This window comes from Cryptomeria japonica, chromosome 10, assembly GCF_030272615.1.
Source record: "Cryptomeria japonica chromosome 10, Sugi_1.0, whole genome shotgun sequence".
In the NCBI taxonomy this organism is placed as follows: domain Eukaryota; kingdom Viridiplantae; phylum Streptophyta; class Pinopsida; order Cupressales; family Cupressaceae; genus Cryptomeria; species Cryptomeria japonica.
Window position 1 is genome coordinate 267530825 of NC_081414.1, and position 25916 is coordinate 267556740.

General features: G+C 38.5%; 1 protein-coding gene across 1 annotated transcript in view; it reads left to right on the forward strand.

Moving 5' to 3' along the window:
• Positions 1-1442: 1442 nt before the first annotated feature.
• Positions 1443-25916, forward strand: part of LOC131054285 (uncharacterized) — a 39147-nt gene continuing 14673 nt past the window's right edge. Inside the window, exons 1-5 of the mRNA XM_059212368.1 lie at positions 1443-1666; positions 1952-2087; positions 2364-2551; positions 2662-3067; positions 3239-3365. Coding sequence (XP_059068351.1) covers positions 1443-1666; positions 1952-2087; positions 2364-2551; positions 2662-3067; positions 3239-3365 — 1081 coding nt within the window. The remainder of the gene's footprint in view (positions 1667-1951; positions 2088-2363; positions 2552-2661; positions 3068-3238; positions 3366-25916) is intronic.

The window sequence follows — 25916 nt, forward strand, 5'->3', positions numbered from 1 at the left end:
ACTCTGATATTTCATTACTTTCAGCAAATGAAAAGTTTGTTGATGCTGATCAGGACCAAGCATTAGAAGATGGGTCATCCAGTTCATATGTTATGGTTGAAGAAGTCACATCTTCATTTGCTGATGAAAGTATTCCATCACCTCCTCGACAAGAAGAGCTTCATTCTTCGTCTATTCAAGAGGAAAGTTCATCCTCTCCTATGGAAGATGACAACTTTTCTTTTCACAATGCACTCATCTTGGGTGAAGGTGGCTCTAATCATTCCAATGAAAACAATAGTTCAAATGATGTATGGACTCTTGAATTTGATGGTAGCTGCGCTACGAATGGATCCAAAGCTGGTGTAGTTCTTATATCTCCTAAGGGAGAGATCTTCCATTACTCTTTCAAGTTGCAATTTGCTAATACCAACAATACGGTTGAATATGAGTCGCTTTTGTTAGGGATGAGTGTTGCATTGAAAAGAGGAATCAAAAACCTTCATGCCCAAGGTGATGTAGAGTTAATTGTTTGTCAAGTGAGAAACATATATCAAACTAAGAATGATAGACTCAAGCATTACCACAACTTGGTATGGGAGAATATTGAAGATTTTGATTCTTTCAATATCTCAGTTGTTCCTCGTGAATACAATGATAGAGCTGATTCTCTTGCTATTTCAGCTACTTCCTTAATTCCTCATCTTGACTTTGGTCAAGATAAATATATTATTGAGATAATCTGTAGACCTAGTGTGCCTGATAATTGGGATCATTGGCAGATCTTCAATGATGATAAGCAGATCAATAATTTCTTGCAAGCTGATGATGGTTTCAACAACCTGTATTTTGAAGGAGGTAATTCTCCTTCTTCTTTGTCATCAGGTTCGATGTCTGATACATCATCTAAATCAGATGAAAATATCCTTCAGGTGAAAGGAAATAAAACTCCCAAGGGGTTAGTTTCTCTTGAAAAACTTTTCGATCAACATGATTGTTATATCAAGAGACGACAACAAGAAAGTACTGATTCTCCTATGGGATATGAGAAATATAATATTGGATCTGACAGAGATCCAAAGTTTGTTAATATTGGCAATAACTGCACTTCAGATGAGAGAGATCAGTTTATTCAGCTTTTGCGCTAATACCATGATGTCTTGGCATACTCATATGATGATCTAAAGTCCTTCCAACCCAAGGAAGTGCAACATGACATTCCTCTCAAGCTTGGCACAGAACCTTTTAGACAAAAGCAACGCCAGTATAATCCGAAGATTTCAGGTACCATTCTTTCTGAAGTTCACAAGATGCTTGATGCTCGGATTATCTTTCCCATCCATCATTCAACATGGTTGGCAAATATAGTACCGGTGCATAAGAAGAATGGAGAAATACATATCTGTGTGGATTTTAGAAATCTTAATCAGCTATCACTTAAGGACAATTATCCATTGCCAATCATGGATCAAGTCTTGCAAACGGTAACAGGCTCCGAGATGCTATCTATGCTAGATGGATTTTTGGGATACAATCAGATTGAGGTTAGTGAACCTGATCAACATAAGACTGCATTCACCACTCCATGGGGTACATTTGCATACCGCAGAATGCCTTTCGGTTTGATCAATGCAGGAGCTACTTTCCAACGAGCTATGGACTTGGCTTTCTGTGGTATTGTGGGAAGGTATATTGTAGTATATCTTGATGATCTTACTATTTTTTCTAAAGATCATGAGAATCATCTTTTTCATCTACAAGATGTACTTGAAAGATGTCGCAAGCATGGCATCTCTCTTAATCCCAAGAAGTCAGTTTTTGGGGTGATGGAGGGAAAGCTTCTTGGTCACATTGTTTCCAAGGAGGGTATAAAAGTTGATCCTAAGAGGGTTAAATCTATTTAGAATCTCCCTTTGCCATCCAACAAGACTGTTGTTCATTCCTTTTTTGGTAAGGTTAATTTTTTGCGAAGATTCATTCCTGACTTTGCGGAGAAGACTCGTCATATTGTGAACATGATGAAAGGAAAGTCTTCTTTCCATTGGAATTCTGAAGGAAGAGCAGCATTCAATGAAATCAAAGATGCAATTGCTCATGCACCCATGTTGGTTTGTCCCAATTACACTAAGGAGTTCATTATGTATAGCTATGCTTCTAAGCATACTTTGTCAGCTATTCTGATGCAGAAAAATTCAGAAGGAATTGAATCTCCTATGGCTTTCATGAGTTGTCCTTTGAAGTCTCATGAACTCAAGTATTCCTCTATTGAGAAGAATGCCTATGCGGTGGTTAAAGCAGTTAAGAACTTCCATTTTTACATCTTAAATTCTCATACCATTGTGTTAGTTCCTGATACATCAGTAAAATCTATCTTAACACAACAGGAGTTTGGCACAAAAAGAGGAAATTGGATCGCAAAAATCCAAGAGTATGACTTGGAGATCAAGCCTACAAAGCTTGTTCAAGGAAGAGGACTCTGTCAGCTGATGGCTGAAAATATTCCAGAGGAGCGAGAATTGGATGATTCAGAAGATCTTCCCAAGGTGCTGTTTGTTAGTACTATTGATGAATGGTACTCTAATATAGCATTTTTCTTGACCTATGGCGAATGTCCACAACTTTTGACATTCAAGGAAAAAATATCAAGTTGAAAGTTGCAAACTTCATATTATGGGATACTAGTTTGTACAAAAAAGCCATTGACGGTACTTTCCTCCGTTGTGTTGACAAAGCGCAACAAACCAAATTGCTAGAATCTTTCCATGACAAGGCTTATGGTGGACATTTTTCTACGCCAGTGACCACTCATAAAATTTTGAGAGAAAAATATTATTGGCCTACACTCTTTCAAGATGCTTTCTGGTGGGTACGTAAGTGTGTACATTGTCAGCAGTTTGTAGGTAAACCAAAGCTTGCAGCATTACCATTGAAGCCGGTTATTGTTGAAGAACCTTTCCGGAAATGGGGCATTGATTTCATTGGTGTGATCAATCCCTCCTCAAGTGCAGGTCATTCCTATGTCCTTATAGCTATTGACTATTTCACCAAGTGGGTGGAAGCCATACCAGTAAAGAACGCTACTTCTGAGGTAGTATGCAGATTCCTCAAGGAGAATATTATTTCCAGGTTTGGTGTTCCATTCAAAATTGTGACTGATAATGCAGCCACCTTCTCTTCCTCAGAAATTTCACAATTTTGCTTTGAGTATAATATCTTGTTAACTCATTCATCTGATTACTATCCCCAAGGTAATGGTCAGGTGGAATCTAGTAACATGAATTTGATTACTATTATTCGCAAGCTTGTGGAGGAAAATCAAAGGTCCTGGCATAAGGCTCTTTTTGATGCTTTATGGGCGAACATGATTACACCCAAAAGGGCTATTGGTATGTCTCCATTTTAGCTCCTTTATGGGATCAATGCAGAAATACCCATCACTTTGGAACTTCTTGCTCTCAAGTTATCTAAAGCAATTGAGGATCAAACTTATGAGAATGCTTTAGACAAAAGGATCATGTATCTTTCCTAGCTGGAAGAACAAAGAACACAAGTGGTAGACCGAATTGCTCAGCATCAACAACAGGTCAAAATTCTTTTTGATAAGAAAGCAAAGCAAAAAGGATTCCAAGTTGGTGATCGTGTTTTGCTTTGGGATAAGCGAAGGGAACCGAAAGGTTTACATGGCAAATTTGATTCTCTTTGGCGAGGACCCTTTACTATTCACCGTATTGCTGGAGAAGATAGTTTTATCTTGGCTTATCATGGTGGAACACCATTTGCATTGCTGTATAATGGTCAGCATTTGAAGCATTACTTTGAATGAAGATTCGAGGTAACTTCTTGTAAATAATGTCTTTCTCTTGTTTGTTTTCCACCTTTTGTTTGTTTGTTTTTGCTTTATTTGACTCTATGACCCAATGGATAAAAGGAAGGCACTTAGAACTCTGGATTCTTTTCTCTCATAATCTTGAAGGATAAATGAAGGAATTCCCCAGTCAGAGCCAGTTGTTGTCCTAATTTTTGTTTCCAAAAATGAAGGACCACTATGGTGAAATTTTTATGAAAAAATGAAAAAATTTACTCTATGGAACGCTTCCCGAGGTAGAATTTTGACTAATCCTTGGACTGGCTTAATCCTCAGTTCATTCTCAAACTACTTTTTTAATTTCATCCAATTCTGGGTTTGTTTGCTATGCCTTTCCTTCAATTTCGGGTTTTAAAACCCAAACTGCAGGTGGAGAATTTTCTTCAAACTGCAAGTTTTAATGATATTCATTGTTATGGTCTTTGTAGGGGAATTTTTTATCAATTACATATGCACTTTTATTTTAAATATGTCACTTGTAATTTATTTTAATTTTCCCCTCTGATTTTTTTATCTTTTTATTGTTTATTGGTCATTTTTAGTTAAAATAGGGATTTTTTGGCTCAATTGCAAGTAAACTTGCAGTTTGGTCAAAAAACCCCTACTTTAATGGTTTTTGCATGTAATAGGGATTTTAAATCCCCATTACATATGTGCAAGTGTTTCTAACTTGTTGTAGGGATTTTATTTCCCTTTTACAAGTATTTTAAACTTGCAGTTTGCTCCAAAAAACCCGATTTTGCCTTGCAAATGCATTTTTGACAATTTTAAACTTGTCATTTGTCCAAAAAAACTTGATTTTGGCTTGATAAGTGAAAAAGTGAAAAATTAAACTTGCTATTTGTCTTAAAAAACCCGATTTTGGCATGTAAATGAAAAAAGTGAAAATAAAACTTATTATTTTCTCTCTAAAACCCGATTTGCTTCATGTTGGGCAATTCGAACTTGTCATGTGTCTCCCAAAACCCGATTTGCATGAAAAATCGATTTGTTGAAGATTTCAAAGCAATTTTTTGTGGAGATTTTTTAGGGAGGAAAGGCATTTTTGCTTCTACCCTATTTTCATGCAATCATCAACATCTTTCATGCCAAATGGAGGTTATATTGACTAGTTTTTGGAGCTAAATCAACAAAAACATGGTTCTTTTAACCCACATTTTGGGCACTTTTTACTTCATAAATCTGCAGTCTCCTTAACTGTTTTGCCTTTCTCTACCTAGGCGTGGAGGGTGAGAGGATTTTCACACAATTTGATGATGTCATTGGAGTTTATAATGGTGGCCACGTGATTCCCTTTGGCCACGTGATTCCCTTTGGCCACGTTTTCAACCTTTGGCAGCATTTTCAATCATTTGGCATCATTGTTTCTTCTTCTACCTTAGGCGGTTTGCTCTAATAAACTTGGATGCACACTCTCATTGGCATTTTGGTCCTCCAAGTTTAAGATTGCTGCTATATTTGGGGCATTTTTTACAAAAAACGTGATAAGGGTTTGACATTCCAGATTGCTCCTTTTCACCGGTTTTGCTTCTTCATTTCAAGAATTGTTGCATTATTGGAGAAGCATTTTGCATTTTTAAGAAAGGTATGTTCTCTTTCCTTTCTTCCCTTCATTTTATTATTTTCTTGTTTTCTTTATTTTTCGTTATTAGTTGCATTTTTGGCATGTGATGTTCTTCCCCAAAAAATTTGGTTTTTGTGAAAGAAATCTTCCCCTTGAAATGCAATTGTTGAATTGCATTGTTCTTCTCAAAATTCCCTCTTAACTTATATTCGAGATTTTTAATCTCGATTACAAGTTTGCTGGAAATTCTTGTTCTTCCCCTATGGTTAAGGAATTTAATCATTTTTGGTTAAAATTCCAAGTTTGAAAAGTGTGAAATACCCCTCCCTTGCAAATTCGGGTTTTAAAAACCGGATTACATGTTGAAAAGTTCTTCCCATTTTCATGAAAATGCCTTTCCTAGATATTCCCATTTCTATCCATTCATGTTCCCCATATCCTTACTTTCCATTTCCATTATTTCCCGCAAGTCAAAATCTCATTTTTCGTCCATTTCTCCATTTTCAAATTTACAAGTGTACTTGTATTCGGGTTTTAAAACCCCAATTGCATGTATGTCCTTTCCAACTTGTATACTTGCAAAAATTCTCCCAAGATCCGAAATTGGTTAAAGTCGAGATTTTCCCATATCTCCCCTCTTCCTCTCACAAAACCATGAAATTCAGAAATCAAAGTTTTACCCATTTTAAGAAGGAAGAATGATATTTGCAGCTGACTATGATGTTGCCTTAACTCTTTTAAGTCTTCATCATAGCATTCCAGGTTCACAATCAATGTCAGATTTGTCGGCATCTCCAACTCCAAAGAAAATGAAATACAAATATGACAAATACCAGAATGAGGTTGCACCTTCCCAGGTTTCTTCTCCTTTGGATCGCATCAGGGAAACGGAAATAGGGCATGTTGATATGGTAGAATTCATCAACAGGGTAGAAGATCCATAGGATAACAACTTGCAGCAGTTGTTGGACAGCCATATCCATCATGCATCTTCTTTCCCAGTGGCTTCCATATAACTTGAGTTTGTTCTTGCATGTGCCCATCATTTTGACAAAGAGTCAAGAGTCATCAAAAATGATGATGGTGAAGCTATAATTCATCTTGATGCAGATACAATCCAGAAGGTCTTCAAAATACCTCCTACACCTGTTTATATGGAAATCACCAAAGAAAGTGCAGTAGAGTATTATATGAAAAGGGAAAAAGATTGCAAGCGACACATCAATAGGTGGATCCAAGAGTCACGTCCTTCCTTCTCAAGATGGGCAAAGTTGTATCATTGTGATTTCAAGCGGGAGATAGGAGACACCATCACTCTTCTGAGCAAGATGTTGGGCCTTGAGCACTCCAATGTCTTTGAGCCATGGATGTATCAATTCATTATGTTTAAATGACAGTCGCATCACATTTCATGAGGTGAAATCATCAGCGATGCTTTGTGTGAACAACTTGCAGCAGTTCCTACCACTATGACCTTCTTCATGAATTCTTATTTGGTATATCTAGCAGCGTCACTTAGACACTTTCTAGGGCTTTCTACCAAGGGTGATCGCTCGCTTATACTAGTTTGGGAATATTATGACTAGTTGCCATTGAAACCTAGCAGACTGCATTTCAGAAGAGTCCAAGATGCATTCTTTGGATATTTCATGTGTCAGTTTGATGTGGATCTCATAAACAAAAGAGTATCAGATGAGGCATGGGTCAAGGTGTCTGAGTATGGGTGTTTGTTCTTGCAATTTCCCACCTTCACCTATATGAGGATTCGATGCTATGATGGTTAGCCATACATGCTTCCAAGATACCCAACCGATAAGATAAATCTTATGGAGTTGGGAAGACAAATCATGATTGTTCATACTTTTGAGTCTGCTAGACACAAGGTTGGAATGGGGATCTCTAGCACAAACCCATTGAAAATTGGTCAATACTCCCTTGTCACATCTATGAAGGCTAAGGCCATGGATGCTGAATTGCGGGAAATCAAGCTTAAGAGGTTCAAACCTAGAGCTGATTTTGATTATAGAGGTATGAAGGAGAAGATCAAGAAATCCATTGTGCATGTTCATTGCATTGAAGACATTTGGGTAGATCTCTGCATGGAAGCCGAAGTTCTGAAGATGGATTACTGTAGGTTCACTGTTGAGCAAATTGTTGACTTGAACTTGGTGGATATCCCACAAGCGATGATCGATGACAGGCATATACTTGATCCTAAATATACTTTACGAAGGGTTGGGGAAGCTCCACTTCCTTTGATCCAATGGTCACACAAGGAGTGCATCTCCATCCTTGACATATTTCAGCCTATCTTGGCCAACACTAACGCATGGCTAAAAAGTAATGTTGTTAGACTTATCAAAATCAAGGATGGTAAAGAAGATGATTCTACAGGGCCTCTTGGATAGAAGTCTGAGATTCAGATTGATAACAAGGAGGGTGCTTCATCTTCAGGCACAAGGATCAAGTTACGAGTTAGTCATGTAGTAGTGCTTCCTCCTAAGGAGACGACTACTCGTGGGAAGGAGAAATCATGGTTTCATGTTCGGGTGATCGATCTGGATAATCCAGAAGAGGGGCAGCAATCTGACGATGCACCTAAGTCTGTAGTTTCAGACTCGCCTCACGAGGTCATTCCTCCAATTACCATTGAGACACCTCTTTCTCCTCCTGATTTTCTCGTAGATGAGTCTCCTCAGGATGCAGTTCCCATTTCAGCATAGGAGCCTTCTCCTGATCAACAACAAGAAAGTGTGTTGAAAGTTCCTGAAGATAATCCCACTTGCATTCAGTTATCAGAAATTGATACTTCCACTTTTGGTTTTGAAGAATTCATGAGGCAATTTTCATGTCCATTGGTAATTGAGCAAACCATGGTCGCTATTCAAACAGATATTCCTCCCAGGGTGACCTCAGTAATTCAAATAGAAACTGCTTCTCCTTTGCCTATGGCTACTACTAGAAGTGAATTGATGACTTTGCCTCCATGGCTTAGTTTTTTCACCCCAAAAAGGAAGAAGCAAGAGATCTCACCTGATGCCTTTGACTACCAGCAACTCAAATAGTCCAGATCCAAAGTTGCTAAGAAGGCAAAGACTATCTCTAGGGTAACTGTTGATAGCAACAAGATGAAAGTAGCTGAAATTGTGGAACCTATTGCAGATAAACCACTTGATGAAATGTCAGCTACTGATTATAAGGTTACAAGGGTAGAATTGGGCAAGCAAACACATGAGGTCATTAAACATGATGCTCAGTTTTCTGTTGCTTCACCAGTGCAAAGGTGTGATGATCTTCTTGCAAAGAAAGACAAGCTAGAAGAAGAAAACGGACAGCTCATGGCAGCCATTCATAAAATCACAAAACCTGTTGTTGAAGGGAGTAACTCTATAGGTTCTTCTAGTTCCCAAGAATCGATTCATGGAGTGGAAAGGGCTGCTTGTAAATTTCAAGCACTGGATTCCTGGGTTGATCAGCTTCATGATCAATGTGTACAAGTGGTAAAAGACGTTTTTCAAATAATGTCTAAGTTGGAAACCATTGAGGAGAAACTGGATCAGACTTCTGACACTTTCAAAAAGAATCTGGAAAGTGTTGAGAGAAGTCTGGCAATCTGGCATACCATGCCCCAACGACAGCTGAGTATTTTGCAGGAGCACACCATCATCTCTTCCAGGGTCATGTACTTGGAATTTGAAGAACTCATGGAAAACAAGACCCTTGTTCTTAAATCCCTCATTGAGGAGATCAGTGATGCAAGGAGATTCCGAGATGAAGTCTATCGAGATATTGTCTCACATTGTGAAAGGGCCTCTTGCAATATAGTAAGTTAGGATGGAGAGCTGATTCCAGAAGAAGAAGTTCTTGCTGATTTACAGATGAGGATTCATAATGAATGGAGGAGCGAACAATTCTCGGCAGCTTCAATTCAAGCATTAATGAAACACCAAGCCTTTTTGCATGAGATCCAGTCTATTCTGGATAAAGACAATTCCATGCTCCTCCATTGTCATGACACTATTGTGAAGACTATGGTAGTTGCTAAGAACACCCATGAACCGAATCCCGAGGAACTACAAGCGAGCATCCGGAAATTTCCAGGACTCGTGTCTTCACAAAATACAACTTAAGTGTTTTTCAACACTTAGTTGAATTTTCCCTCTTTTGTAATCTTTAGTTGTAAATTTTTTTTGACAAGTTACATGTAAAAGTAATTTTTGTAAAATGCAAGTTACACATTACTTGCACTTTTCTAATTACATGTAAGGCAACTACAAGTTGTGTCCGATTAGGACTATAGTTGGAATAAGTTTTAGTTAGTTAGAGTAACTCTTAGTTAGTTAATGAAGTCTCAGTTATTTATTGAATGAGTCTTGGTGGTTGAGAGAATCTCTCAAGTTAGTTAGGATCCTCCCACCTTTTTCTCAAGGCTCCTCTTCTATAAATACTTGAGAGGTCCATTGTAAAGATATATTTTGGGAAAGCAAACAAAAACTCTGCCAAATTTATAGCAAGAAGTATTTGAGCTTATGTATGTGAATTGAAGGTTTTGAAGAATAAGAAAGAAGGATTACTCAAGTTTTGAGTCTTTGAGCTACATGTTTGAGTTTGAATTTTTTTAATTTCTTCTATGCAAAGTGTTTCTAAAGGAGCTTAGTCCAATCTGATTTGAAGTCTTTGAGCTGCAAGTAGAGAAGATTAATTAAAATAGGAAACTCTCTTGAAGGAGCAGCAAGTCTTTGAGCTTGCATCTATTCCTAAAGAAAAATTACTGTTTGATAAGAAATAGCAGCAAGTCTTTGAGCTTGCATTAGTTCTTGTCTTTGTGTTAAAAGAATAGATTATTTCAGTCTTTGAGCTGTTATCTTTTATTTGTTGTAAAATTTAGTATTGCAAAGGGTAGATAGGACTTCCAATAGTCAAGTCTTTGAGCTTGATATTGCTGTCTCGTCCCGAAGGAAGTGATAGATGTCTTTGCAGTTTCAGGAAACTTCATTTCCTTTCTCTTATTTCACTTGAAAGTGGTTACTGTTGTTATTCAATTGCTATCCTTTTCTTTGAAGAGAAAAGAATATTGTCTTTCTTGAAAAAGAAGAAAGATTGTTGTTCCATCCCATTTTATTTTCCAAGTTGTAGTTAGACAGGGGGAGCCTTCCCTTAATTAGGAGAGTTTTTACTCGTGTGTTGTGGTTGCAACCACAATTTTGTATATTTCCCCAAGTGTACAAAATTTTCAACCAACACTTTTCTCTTTAGGTGGGGAATTAAAGATGCGGGGATCATTCCTACCAGTGAACTCTTTGTAGGGAACTTTGAATCTTGATGATCATGGTTTAATTTGATATGCATAAATTCTTATAAGTGTTAGGCACATATAAGGATTAACAAAAGTCGAGCCAATGGGATATGTGAAGATATTTTGTTTTGGGGATTATTGTATGAATTTTAGATGACTTTGTGACCTTGGATATGGTACTGGTATTGATTGAAGTTGTCTATTACATGTTTTTTTGGTCACAATACTGAATATGAGTATAATTTGTATTCTTTTGTTTCAGTTGGTTTCAAGGTGATTAAATCCACTAGTTTTCTGGACTAGTTTGCTGGGGTTTATGTTTGAAAGTGTGAATTTAGTTCACAAAGGTATACCCACCTGGACTCTGAGCAAGTTCGAAGTGTAGAAGGTTTATTTAAACCTTGTCATATGTTGTCTTGAGAATTTCCTTATCTTCGATATCTCTTCTACACCGAGTTCAATCATATTATATTAAGGATGTTAAAGAGAATCGGATTTCAAAGACAACATGACCCATAACGACACCCTATTGTGTCCTATGGGGTCATATGGTGTCCTAAGGGGTCATAGGACACCATATGACCCCTTACAACACCATACAACCCATAACGACACCTAAGGGGTCATATGGTGTCCTAAGGGGTCATAGGACACCATATGACCCCATAGGTGTCCATACGACCCATAACAACACCATATTATGTCCTAAGGGGTCATATGGTGTCCTAAGGGGTCATAAGACACAATATGACCCCTTAGGACACCATACGACCCAAAACGACAACATATTGTGTCCTAAGGGGTCATATAGTGTCCTAAGGGGTCATATGGTATCCTAAGGGGTCATAAGACACCATATGACCCCTTAGGACACCATACGACCCATAACGACACCATATTGTGTCCTAAGGGGTCCTAAGACACCATATGACCCCTTAGGACACCATACGACCCATATCGACACCATATTGTGTCCTAAGGGGTCATATGGTGTCCTAAGGGTTCATAAGACACCATATGACCCCTTAGGTGTCCATACGACCCATAACGACACCATATTATGTCCTAAGGGGTCATAAGACACCATATGACCCCTTAGGACACCATACGACCCATAATGACACACTATTGTGTCCTATGGGGTCATATGGTGTCCTTAGGGGTCATAGGACACCATATGACCCCTTACAACACCATACGACCCCTTACAACACCATACAACCCATAACGACACCTAAGGGGTCATATGGTGTCTTAAGGTGTCATAGGACACCATATTAACCCTTAGGTGTCCATACGACACATAACAACACCATATTATGTCCTAAGGGGTCATATGGTGTCCTAAGGGGTCATAAGACACAATATGACCCCTTAGGACACCATACAACCCATAATGACAACATATTGTGTCCTAAGGAGTCATATGGTGTCCTAAGGGGTCATAAGACACCATATGACCCCTTAGGACACCATACGACCCATATCGACACCATATTATGTCCTAAGGGGTCATATGGTGTCCTAGGGGTTCATAAGACACCATATGACCCCTTAGGTGTCCATACGACCCATAACAACACCATATTATCTCCTAAGGGGTCATAAGACACCATATGACCCCTTAGGACACCATACGACCCATAACGACACCCTATTGTGTCCTAGGGGGTCATATGGTGTCCTAAGGGGTCATAGGACACCATATGACCCCTTACAACACCATACGACCCATAACGACACCTAAGGGGTCATAGGACACCATATGACCCCTTAGGTGTCCATACAACCCATAACAACACCATATTATGTCCTAAGGGGTCATATGGTGTCCTAAGGGGTCATAAGACACAATATGACCCTTTAGGACACCATATGACCCATAACGACAACATATTGTGTCCTAAGGGGTCATATGGTGTCCTAAGGGGTCATATGGTATCCTAAGGGGTCATAAGACACCATATGACCCCTTAGGACACCATACGACCCATAACGACACCATATTGTGTCCTAAGGGGTCATATGGTGTCCTAAGGGGTTATAAGACACCATATGACCCCTTAGGACACCATACGACCCATATCGACACCATATTGTGTCCTAAGGGGTCATATGGTGTCCTAAGGGTTCATAAGACACCATATGACCCCTTAGGTGTCCATAGGACCCATAACGACACCATATTATGTCCTAAGGGGTCATAAGACACCAAATGACCCCTTAGGACACCATACGACCCATAACGACACCCTATTGTGTCCTAAGGGGTCATAGGACACCATATGACCCCTTACGACACCATACGACCCATAACAACACCTAAGGGGTCATATGGTGTCCTATGGCCCCATAGGACACCATATGACCCCTTATGTCTCCATACGACCCATAACGACACAATATTATGTCCTAAGGGGTCATATGGTGTCCTAAGGGGTCATAAGACACCATATGACCCCTTAGGACACCATACGACCCATAACGACACCCTATTGTGTCCTAGGGGGTCATATGGTGTCCTAAGGGGTCATAGGACACCATATGACCCCTTAGGTGTCCATACGACCCATAACGACACCATATTATGTCCTGAGGTGTCATATGGTGTCCTAAGGGGTTGTAGGACACCATATGACCCCTTACGACACCATACGACCCATAATGACACCATATTGTGTCCTAAGGGTTCATATGGTGTCTTAAGGGGTCATAAGACACCATATGACCCCTTATGACACCATACGACCCATAATGACTCCGTATTGTGTCCTAAAGGGTCATAAGGTGTCCTAAGGGGTCAGAGGACACCATATGACCCCTTAGGACACCATATGACCCATAACGACATCGTATTGTGTCCTACGGGGTCATACGGTGTTGTAAGGGGTCATAGGACACCATATGACCCCTTACAACCCATAACGACACCTTATTGTGTCCTAAGGGGTCATATGGTGTCCTAAGGGGTCATAAGACACCATATGACCTCTTAGGACACTATATGACCCATAATGACACCTAAGGGGTCATATGGTGTCATAAGACACCATATTATGTCCTAAAGAGTCATATGGTTTAATTTTTATGGTTGTGGCTATCAAACTATAGGGTATAGAGTAGAAATTTATCAAAGGTTAAAAAATTTCAATGGAAGCCATTTGGCTAGCCATATTTGGCACTAGCCAAATGAGCTGCACAAAAAAAAGGTTATAGGGTATAGAGTAGAAATTTATCACAGGTAAAAAATTTCAATGGAAGTCATTTGGCTAGTGTCATATTTGGCGCTATCCAAATGAGCTGCACAAAAAAAAGGTTATAGGGTATAGAGTTAGTGTTTACTTTAAGGTAAAAAATTTCAATGGAAGTCATTTGGCGCTAGCCAAATGAGCTGCACTAAAAAATGGTTATATGGGACACTTGACCCATGATCCAAGCCCACATTCTCTCATTTTGTCTTCTTTCTGTGCATGATCAGACAAAAAAATGCTTTTTGCATGTGTTGACATTTTATGCAAGGTTATTTTATACATTCCATTAGCTCTCCACCACCTTTTTTTTCATTTGGCTATGCAAGGACACATTTCCACTTCATACAATCGTTTCAATTGTTGACTTTGCAGAGAATTACACACTACAACCGTAGAACGAGATGCAATCACAATATTACAACTCCACACAAGTTGCCATATTTGTGCATATAGCATTCATTCATGCACATGATAGTATGGAAGAGGATAGGAAGATATTGAGGGAGTATCATTTTTACATCAGTGATGATCGCTCACACTCTACAGAGTTTGTGCAAGGTTGTTTTCAGATATTCTATGATGATTTGGCTAGCCGAGGCATATCATTCCGTCAACATATCATATGGTTAGATAATTGTGCATCGCAATTTAAGAACTCTTAGATGTTTTATTGGTTGAGTAGGATGCATAAGTTGACTGCTATTCAACATATGTGGAATTTCTCTGAGGTTGGGCATGGAAAAGGGGAGCATGATGGTGTAGGAGCATGTATTAAAAGAGCTTTAGCACGAGAAGAGTTAAAGTACAAAGGGAATGCAAACTTGAAAGATGCAAAATCAATTGTTCAATGGTGCAATGGTACAATTGGTCTAGGTAATCAAGGTAAGTCTTTAGTTCACAGATTTTTTTGGTTGGTAGATGATACTAACATTGCAAAATTAGAATATTGTTGTACATTGACAGGATCGAGTGAACTACACTCTTTCAAAGCTCTAATGCAGGTTCATGGATTATCCATATGCAGCAGATGGCATGTTATTGTTCTTCATGTAGAGATGGTGCCTATAATGACTGTGAGTCAAAGGAGTGGGTGGACGAATGGTGTATGAGACCTCTAATCCCACTTGAGACATATCGACCTCCGAGTGCACTACAACTCACACAGATGGAAGCATCAATTGACTTTGACCATGTGTCAGATTTAGTTCAACCAGGTAAATTATCCACTTGCAATTTTTTGTAATTTAATATTTTACCTTAGTTGTTTGCTAAATTCTTCTCACTTTATCATTGTAGGGCATGTTTATGCAGTAATTGCAGCTGACGACAATGAAGAAGGAACAGATTATTGCCTGTGTCATTGTGTGGATGCAAAAAAGAAATTGGATTGCCCTATGGTAGATGGAGAAAATATTGAGTACCCCACAAGATCAGTAGTTGTTACTGGTACATGGCTTAGAAGGTACCCAGTGAAGAAGTTTAACTTGTGGTTGTTCGAGGGCTTCGAGACACATAGGAAGATTCTTCATTATTCTAACCTTGTTGTAGCTTCAAATGTTTATTTGATCAGATATGGGGGTACACCACTAAAAAAGAACCTATGGAAGGTTTGTGAGTCTGACCATGAGGCCATACTAGACACAATAAAGAGTAGAGCAGATCCAGATGGTTCATTGGATTAAATGTAAATGTAAAAAAATGTAATATCAAATCTTATTTGGATATATGTACATGACTTGTATTTTTTACTACTCGAGGCATTGTAATATAAAAAATTATGTTTTTGTCTTTTTTTGTGTGATTTTATGTAAATAATGTCATTTTGGACCATTAGAGATCACATGGGATCATTTCGTGAAGTATACCCTGGTAAAGGATGTAAAAAATGCTCATTTGTTGTCAATCACTCAAAGTGTGAAAATTTGTCAAGATTTGGCATGGTTTTTCTCGATGTTAGTGACATGTAAGAATGATCTGTCTAATCCTATGGGGTCATGTTATGGCACTCTAAAAAATCCTCTCTCGATTTGGGTAGACTCGGATCCAATTGCTTGTGGCGACTCTTTCTTGGTTGCAACAAAAAGCGTCAGACGAGTTCAATGAAAAGTTGCACAATGCCCCATCTTTCAATCCACTCATCGCGACACCAAACCGTCAGCTCGTACACATTGGGGTGGCTAGGTTTACGCTAGGAAATCCTTCTTTTTGCTCTCCAACTCGCTCGATTGTTGTGGGCCACACCCTAGCAGCCAAATCGCCCAAGTGCTCAAATTGCTCAAAGTTGTCAATATTTGGCATCGCGTTTCTCCGTGCCCGTTAATCATAAGAATGATCCATCTGATCCTACGGGGTCTTGTTATGGCACTCTAAAAAATCCTCTCTCGGTTTGGGTAGAATTAGATCCAGTTGCTGGTGGTGACTCTTTCTCGGTTGCGACAAATAGCATCAGATGAGTTCAGTGAAAAGTTGCACAATGCCCCATCTTTCAATCCGCTCGTCGCGACACTGAACTGTCAGCTCATATGCATCGGGGTGGCCAAGTTTATGCTATTAATGGCTTCTTTTTTCTCTCAAACTCACCCGATCATTGCGGGCCACACACTAGTAGCCAAATCGCCCAAGTGCTCAAATTGCTCAAAGTTGTCAATATTCGGCATCTCTTTTCTCCGTGCCTGTTAATCATAAGAACGATCTATCTGATCCTGCGGGGTCATCTTACGACACTCTAAAAAAGCCTCTCTCAGTTTGGGTAGACTCGGATCCAGTTGCTTGTGGCGACTCTTTCTCGGTTGCGACAAAAAGCATTAGATGAATTCAATGAAAAGTTGCACAATGCCCCATCTTTCAATCCGCTCATCGCGACACTGAACCGTTAGCTCGTATGTGTCAGGGTGGATGGGTTTATGCTAGGAATGCCTTATTTTTTCTCTCCAACTCGCCTGATCATTGCGGGCCACACCCTAGCAGCCAAATCACCTAAGTGCTCAAATTGCTCAAAGTTGTCAATATTTGGCATCGCATTTCTTTGTGCCTGTTAATCATAAGAATGATCTATCTGATCCTGTGGGGTCATGTTATGGCACTCTAAAAAAGCCTCTCTCGGTTTAGGTAGACTTAGATCCAGTTACTCGTGGTGACTCTTTCTCGGTTGTGACAAAAAGCGTCAGATGAGTTCAATGAAAAGTTGCACAATGCCCCCTCTTTGAATCCACTCGTCGCAGAACCGAACTGTCAACTCGTACGCATCGGGTTGGCCGAGTTTACACTAGGAATGCCTTCTTTTTTCTCTCCAACTCGCCCGATTGTTGCGGGCCACACCCTAGCAGCCAAATCGCCCAAGTGCTCAAATTGCTCAAAGTTGTCAATATTCGGCATCACGTTTCTCCGTGCCCGTTAATCATAAGAATGATATATTTGATCTTGCAGAGTCATGTTATGGCACTCTAAAAAATCCTCTCTCGATTTGGGTAGAATCGGATCCAGTTGCTCATGGCGAATCTTTCTCGGTTGCAACAAAAAGCGTCAGATGAGTTCAATGAAAAGTTGCACAATGCCCCATCTTTCAATCCGCTTGTCGTGGCACCGAACTGTCATCTTGTACGCATTGGGGTGGCTGGGTTTATGCTAGGAATGCCTTCTTTTTTCTCTCCAACTCGCCCGATCATTGCGGGGCACACCCTAGCAGCCAAATCGCCCAAGTGCTCAAATTGCTCAAAGTTGTCAATATTCGGCATCGCATTTCTCCATGCTCGTTAATCATAAGAATGATCCATCTGATCTTGTGGGGTCATGTTATGGCACTCTAAAAAATCCTCTCTCGATTTTGATAGACTCGGATCCAGTTGCTCGTGGCGACTCTTTCTCGGTTGCAACAAAAAGCATCAAATGAGTTCAATGAAAAGCTGCACAATGCCCCGTCTTTCAATCCGCTCGTCGTGGCACCAAACCATCAGCTCGTACGCATCGGGGTGGCTGGGTTTATGCTAGGAATTCCTTCTTTTTTCTCTCCAACTCGCTTGATCGTTGCGGGCCACACCCTAGCAGCCAAATCGCCCAAGTGCTCAAATTGCTCAAAGTTGTCAATATTCGACATCGTGTTTCTCTGTGCCCGTTAATCATATGAATGATTCATCTGATCCTACAGGGTCATGTTATGGCACTCTAAAAAATTATCTCTCGATTTGGGTAGAATCAGATTCAGTAGCTCGTGGTGACTCTTTCTCGGTTGTGACAAAAAGCGTCAAATGAGTTTAATGAAAAGTTGCACAATGCCTCATCTTTCAATCCGCTCATTGCGGCACCAAACCGTCAGCTCGTACGCATCGGGGTGGCTAGGTTTACACTAGGAATGCCTTCTTTTTGCTCTCCAACTCGCCCGATCGTTGCGGGCCACACCCTAGTAGCCAAATCACCCAAGTGCTCAAATTGCTCAAAGTTATCAATATTCAGCATTGCGTTTCTCTGTGCTCGTTAATCATAAGAATGATCCATCTGATCCTATGGGGTCATGTTATGGTACTCTAAAAAATCCTCTCTCGATTTCGGTAGACTCGGATCTAGTTGCTCGTGGTGACTCTTTCTCGGTTGCGACAAAAAGCGTCAGATGAGTTCAATGAAAAGTTGCACAATACCCCATCTTTTAATCCACTCGTCGCGGTACCAAACCGTTAGCTCGTACGCATCAGGGTGGATGGGTTTACACTAGGAATGCCTTCTTTTTTCTATCTCCAACTTGCCCGATCGTTGCGGGCCACACCCTAGCAGCCAAATGGCTCAAGTGCTCAAATTGCTCAAAGTTGTCAATATTCGGCATCACGTTTCTCTGTGCCCGTTAATCATAAGAACGATCCGTCTGATCCTGCAGAGTTGTGTTATGGCACTCTAAAAAATCCTCTCTCGGTTTGGGTAGACTCGGATCTAGTTGCTTGTGGCGACTCTTTCTCAGTTGCGACAAAAAGCATCAGATGAGTTCAATGAAAAGTTGCACAATGCCCCATCTTTCAATCCACTCGTCGCGGCACCAAACCGTCAGATCGTAAGCATCGGGGTGGCCAGGTTTATGCTATGAATGCCTTCTTTTTGCTCTCCAAATTGCCCAATCATTGCGGGCCACACCCTAGCAGCCAAATCGCCCAAGTGCTCAAATTGCTCAAAGTTGTCAATATTCGGCATCGTGTTTCTCCATGCCCGTTAATCATAAGAACGATTCATTTGATCCTATGAGGTCATGTTGTGGCACCGAACCGTTAGCTCATACGTGTCAGGGTGGCTTGTGTCTTGGATTACAAACACATATTTAGGTTCAAAGCTTAAGTAATAATAAACTTTGTGCAATTATTCATCTAATCATTTGTACTGCAATTATGGATAACCATGATAAATGATTTGCATTAACCAAAAAGCTACAAATCCATGCAACATTGTATACCGTTAAAACTATCAAATATATCCAATACAAACAAATAGGCTTTCCAAAAGCCATATGGACTTAGAATTTCACATATTCATAAAACAAAACATATGTTCAAAATTGCTAGAAAGGCATACAACATGATATCCAATAAAGTCAAATAGGGGCTTGCCAAAAGTCATATGGACATAGAATGTCACATATTCATAATACAAAATATATGTTCAAATTTGTCATATAGGCATACAACATGGTATCCAATAAAGTCAATAGGAGCTTGCCAAAAGCCATATGGCAATAGAATGTCACATATTCGTAATACAAAACATATGTTCATAATTGCCATATAGGCATACAACATAGGACCTTATTCTATTCATTTCCCTCTAGGGGAAGGAAATAGATCACGAGATATATTTTCCTATCGAGGGGATGGAGATGTATATGATGCAGGTGTCTTTCGAGTACGTCCACTTGACCTCCTCTCCAGACTTTTTTGTAACTCCACCTGATACAATGAAAAGAATGATGTTAGCATATACAAAAATTGAAATTTAGAATGACATATAATAGAATAGTCACTTACCGCATACAAATAATCATGATGTTCATCCACAACAGGTGCACATTCATGATCTGGAGTGACAAGCCCCTCCTGTAAGCATCACAATATAAATTAAACTAAATACAAGTGTCATTAAAATTTTCAATAACATATTATTAAGATAACAAATGTAATGCTAAATTTACTAAATTTACAAATATGTCTCATACTTCTGTTAAAGCAGTTGAACTTGCTACTGCTACAACAACACCACACTCCATTGACGCGTGGACAACATGATGAGTCTCTGAATTCAACATCTGAAAATTAAACTAAGTATATTGATTAATTGCCAAAACTATCTATATTATTTAATAACAACATTAAAGATAAATTGTTTACCTGGGTGAAAGATTGTCGATGAAATACACTACGAGGTGTTGATGTTGAAGCTCTAGCATCAAACTATTTGACATCCAAAATGAGTAATTAGAAAATCATTCACATAAGGTTCAACTATCTACATATAATAATTATACTCGTTGTATACCTGTGGAGTCGACGAAGTAGTGAAAAAGGGTGCTGCAGGAATGTTGCTAGTATTGTGAACACTTTGACCCTGATTTTTTATCATAATAATTTACTAATTTAGATATATTCTCAAATTTACATATAAGATTTAATAAAAAGAATGAAATGAACTTGTAATGAAATTCACCTAGGTATCAATGCCAAATGTTTCATTCAGTAAGGATCCTGTCATGACAATGTTCTCTGTAGCAAACTCTGCTCGTGCATGTGCATTCTCAGAACTATTAGGATCATAAGTGCAAAGAGAACCACAAGATCGACAAAAATGAGCTGGAACTTGATGCCTAGAAGAATCAACATCATCTCTCGCATCACCCTTTACTAGAGGACTAGCATACTGTATAAGGGTCTGAGTGAGTGAGCTAGTCGAGTCTAGAGTTTCGACCTCAATACTCTCCTTCACAATGGAAGGAATAATAACATGCTCCACCATAGGTGTGGCCAAGGGTCTTGGTGGGAGATTTGGATCATGCTGTGCACCCTCTCTATCATGCGAGGAACCCCCACCTCTACCTTGGAAATCTAGAAAATCAAAATAGTTTGGGATCTCATTAAGGACAAACTCACAGTACAATTTTCTCAAAAAGTATTGGGGTACCTCATGATTATTGCATGGGGGCTGATCAAATACCATCCACCACCTATCCCAAAAATTGTTCTTAATCACTTCATGATGACACCAATGAATAGGGAATTTCCTACATCTAGGGTGTAAAGGTTGATTTGTTCGGGGGTCCGTAAAAAGAGCACACAAGTCAAATTTATTAATTTTCTTTTTCTTCATTGCCGCATATGATAATTTGTCAGCATAGAATTGCTTTTGTTCTTCCTTCTTATGGGACCAAAAATTTATTTGCCCACTCACAGATTGTATGTGAGATACAATAGATTGCAAAGAACTGGCAAGGTTTGTCCTATGGGAGTTTGTTCCAGTGGGATCTTTTAGCCTTGTGATTAAACCTTCAAGCTTTTTTTGGCTATTTTCTATTTGACCTAATAGGTTTTCTTGTGTACCTATGAGGTGTCTAGGGATTGTAGGAGGTTCTTGATGTGCTTCTTCTTCAATATGGTCTTCATGAGGAGCTGATTGATGAGCTTCTTCTTCAATATGGTCTTCATGAGGAGGTGATTGAGTTTTTTCAACATTTTCTTGTCTAATCTCATTTCCTGCTAATGAAAATAAATTTAAATCAATAAACCTAGTTTAATCTTCAAATTAATAAAAAAAATGACAATAAGAAAATAAAAATACATACCTCTTCGAGCTCTTCGATGACATGGCGGTATTTTGATGAGAGATGGACAACTTAGTTCCCAATTTCAATCTTTTACAAAGGACGAGCACAAGAAAATAGCACCCAAAAATGCCAAAACGTGGGTTTGGAATACAGAATGCATAAAAAATGTGGAGCAAGGTTTTTTTGAGGTTTACAATGCACATAAGGCGCACACCTTATAAGGCATGCGCACTATAGGGCATGTGCCCTATAGTGCGTGCATCTTATGCGCTTTTTAATTTTTTTTTGAAGTGTGGCACCTTTTTGGTACCACAACTTCGTGCATATACCCAGCTAGGCCAACTAGCACATTGAACTTTACTTTAAAGTCTGATGTGCTGATGAGAACTGATTGACATGTCAAGTTTTAAAAAAACCCGACCTTTCAGTTGCAAAACAAAGAAAACTAAAAACTCAAAAACAACTAAGCAGAAAAATGAAAAACGAAAAACAATTAATCGACAAGGTTGATTAGCCTCTCTTGGAGGACGTGAGGTACAAAATGGATGAGTTGCATAGGGATTCCTCACAATTTAGGCCGTGCCGACATTGAGGACAACAATATTCTTGCCTAAAATTCAAATTTTCAATTTCCCTCCTTTTCCCAAATTTGAAAATTCAGTGGTTAGGTCCTAAAACCCTAATCTTCAAATTTAATTGGATTTTGTGCAAATTTCAATCAATTTCAACCAATTTGAACTTTCAAAATATTATTTAAGGTTGCCCTATCCAGTAGGTTTGACCTTTTTCAAATTTACAATTCCATTTCTTATCTTTTTCAAAACCCTAATAGGGTCCTATCTTGACATTCAAACCTTAATTTCACCTATCTAGAGATCGTAAAATCAATCAATTTTTTGGGTTTATCTCTCAACTCATCATAGCTTTCATCCTTGAAAATTTTTGAAAAAGTTGGGAGGACCGTGCATAACTTACACGCAGTCTCTGGCTTTTTTCCCAAAATTTTGGGAGACTGTTATGACTGAATTTAATTGCGTAAATCCAAAGAATTGGCTGATTTTGTTGAATTTTGATCCCTCTCAAATCAAAAACACTTCCCAAATTCAACATTCCAACTTTCAAGGAAACATTTAAAATTAAATGGTTAATTATAATCTGCCCTAATTTTAAGATCTTAATTGTATCAATTTTAAATTTCAATCTCTTTTTATTAATTATAAATCTTTCTTGGAGATTGTGTCATTTCTTCTTTCCACAAAGTTCAAATTCTATAATCATCATTTTTTTGAATTTTGCATTATTCAAATTTGCAAACTTTGTTGAACCCAAAATTCAAAATTCAAATTTCAATTTTTTCCTCTAATGCATGAGTTTTACAACTATTAGCCCTACCTATACTATCCCTGTTAGACGAATCATTAGAATTAAGGATTCCCAAGGTTTAATTCCCGAAGAGATGGAGCCTAATTTGGGTGACTTCTACACTGAGGATATTGTTGATGCTTCCCATCCTAATAATATCTCTACCTACCCAATTGATGATTCCCATGATGAAGAAGAAGCTTTGACTAGAGTTTCTATAGATCGACTTTCAAAATTGGACAATCAATTTGACAATTTCCAACAATGGATGTCCCAAGAATATCATAATAGTGAAGCTCTTCCATTAATTGAAGGTCTAAAATGCATGATTCAAAGTGATAAGAATGGAATTGATATATTGCGTGGCATTTCTCACATTGTTGATTCTAATGTTATTCTTATGAAGAGTTGTGCTGAGAACTTATATTACTCACAACCTCCTACACAAACCAATCATTCCATCCCTTTGACCACTTCTATGGCTAGTATTCCTACTTTCACTTCAAACAACATGGCTACTTCAACTCAAAATGTCATACCCACAACCATTAGTCATGGGGGTAATCCTTCTTCTTTATTCAATCCTCCATCTTTATCTATGCCTTCAATGAATATTCCTATTGTCTCTCAACCAATCAATGTGACACAAGGGGGAGATTCATCCAATCATTTTACTCCTCCTTTTAGTGTCCCATTTCCTACTCAATCATCACCTATGACTAATTACCATAGTGTCTCACCACCTTATTCTCAATCAATGCCTTATTTCAATAACATCACACCACCTTCTCAATCAAACATGTCTCACATTAATTTTTCAACTGAAGCAACCATTAATAACCTTTCAAATTATGTCTTCATTGCAACAACAAGTTGCTTCAATGAGTCAATCCAAGTTTAGTGTGCCCACAATTGATGTTGCAAGCCCACTTTCTCTTGATATTGTTAGAATTGCCCCTCCTAAACATGTTTAAGTCCCTCAATTGGAACTCTATAAGGGAAAAGGTGATCCTTAAACACATGTCAAAATATTCCAAACTTTGTGTACTGACTTTTCTCATGATCAAAGATTGCTTGCCAAATTGTTTACTACAATATTAAGAGATAAGGCTTTACAATGGTATTGTTCTTTGCCTTCTTATTCTATTACTTCTTTTCAACAATTATCAAATTATTTTATTCAACATATTCAAAACAACATAGGCCCTAAAATCACTTTGATTGATTTAATGCATTGTAAACAAGGTGTTAAAGAAAAAGTGACTTATTTCATTGGTAGATACAAGCATTTATGTTCTCAAATCTCTTTTCCAATTCCTGATAATGATATTCAAAGAATTTTCATTTCTAATTTGCAAAAAGACATTAGGGAAAAACTTCTCTTTTTTGAGTTTACTTCCTTCTTGCAGTTGTGCGCAACACTTCACAATTATCAACTGACTATGAGTCAAATGGAGCAATCTACTCCTATGGCTCTAAGTGATAAGGGTGAGAGTGTTCAACAACCGTTTGTGAAGTTAAAACCAAACAAAGGCTTCATCAAATTCAATGAAACCATCAACAACAACAATGTGAATGCTACAACAGGTGTGCCTCCTATTTCTAAATTTTTCAAAAGAGAGAAAGAATTTACTCATTTGAATGAATTTTTGTAGAGAATCATGTCTCAGTTGTTACAAAGAAATGTTATCAAAATTCCTCCAATAAAACCATTTGATCCTTTTAAAGAAACTTCACCTAACTTTGATAATAATTATTTTTGTCAATTTCATGATCAACCTAGTCATGATACTGAAAAATATTTTGAATTAAAATGTAAGATTCAAGACTTGATTGATAATAATACTATATATGTGGCAGCTGTAAATGATAAGGGAAACAAATCAATAGCTCCTTCTAATGAAAATATTAAAGTTTTCATTGAACCTTTACCCTCTCATACCTCTAACATGATTAAGACTAAACACACTTCTTTCTCTCCCACCGATTTCACTTTTACAGCTCAAAAAATGGTTAATTTGGTAGAGAAACAAGAACCACCTAAGGATCCATGTATCACATTTGATCCTAGTGAGACCATTAAGGCACTTGATGGCCCTTTATACATAGTTGCGAATATCCAAGGCAAACCTTGTTGTGGTGTGCTTATTGATCCCTCTTGCATGGTTAATGTCATCACTAAAGAATATCTTTATACTTTACATTTGCATCAACCAATCTATGATGATACTAATATGGTCGTTAAGTTATTTGATGGATTTTCTTGTCCTAAATCTATAGATGTCAACTTTGTTGTCATTCCTTTGTCTGAACAGTTCCATGTGAAGTTAGGCTATCCTTGGCTATCTTCCGTGAAGGCTATTTTTTCTCCAATACATGTGTTTGAAATTTCCCCACAATGGAGAAATCATAACTTTCAACCATAGATTATTTTGACCAATTGAAAGAAGCCCGAGTGTTCCTATTGATTAATTTTCCCCTCAACAATTTGGATCTCTTCCACCAAGAAGTGATGCTCTCTTTCAATCTTATCAAAAATGGAGGAAAGATATGGTCTTATCCTTAAGCCAACCTAGAACTCCAACACTTCATATTCCCATCATTCTTGAAGATGAAGTTCTTACCCTAACGGATATAACTAATCTTCCTCCTAAGGAAGATTCCCAACCTATTCTTATGGATGAAACCATGCCTTCTCCTAAGAAGAACATTAATATTCCTCCTAAAGTTAGACCTATACCTCCTCCTCATGATGGACCTAGTCTCCTTCCTACACCAAACATTCCTCCTTTATATGGTGCAGTTCCACCTCCTTC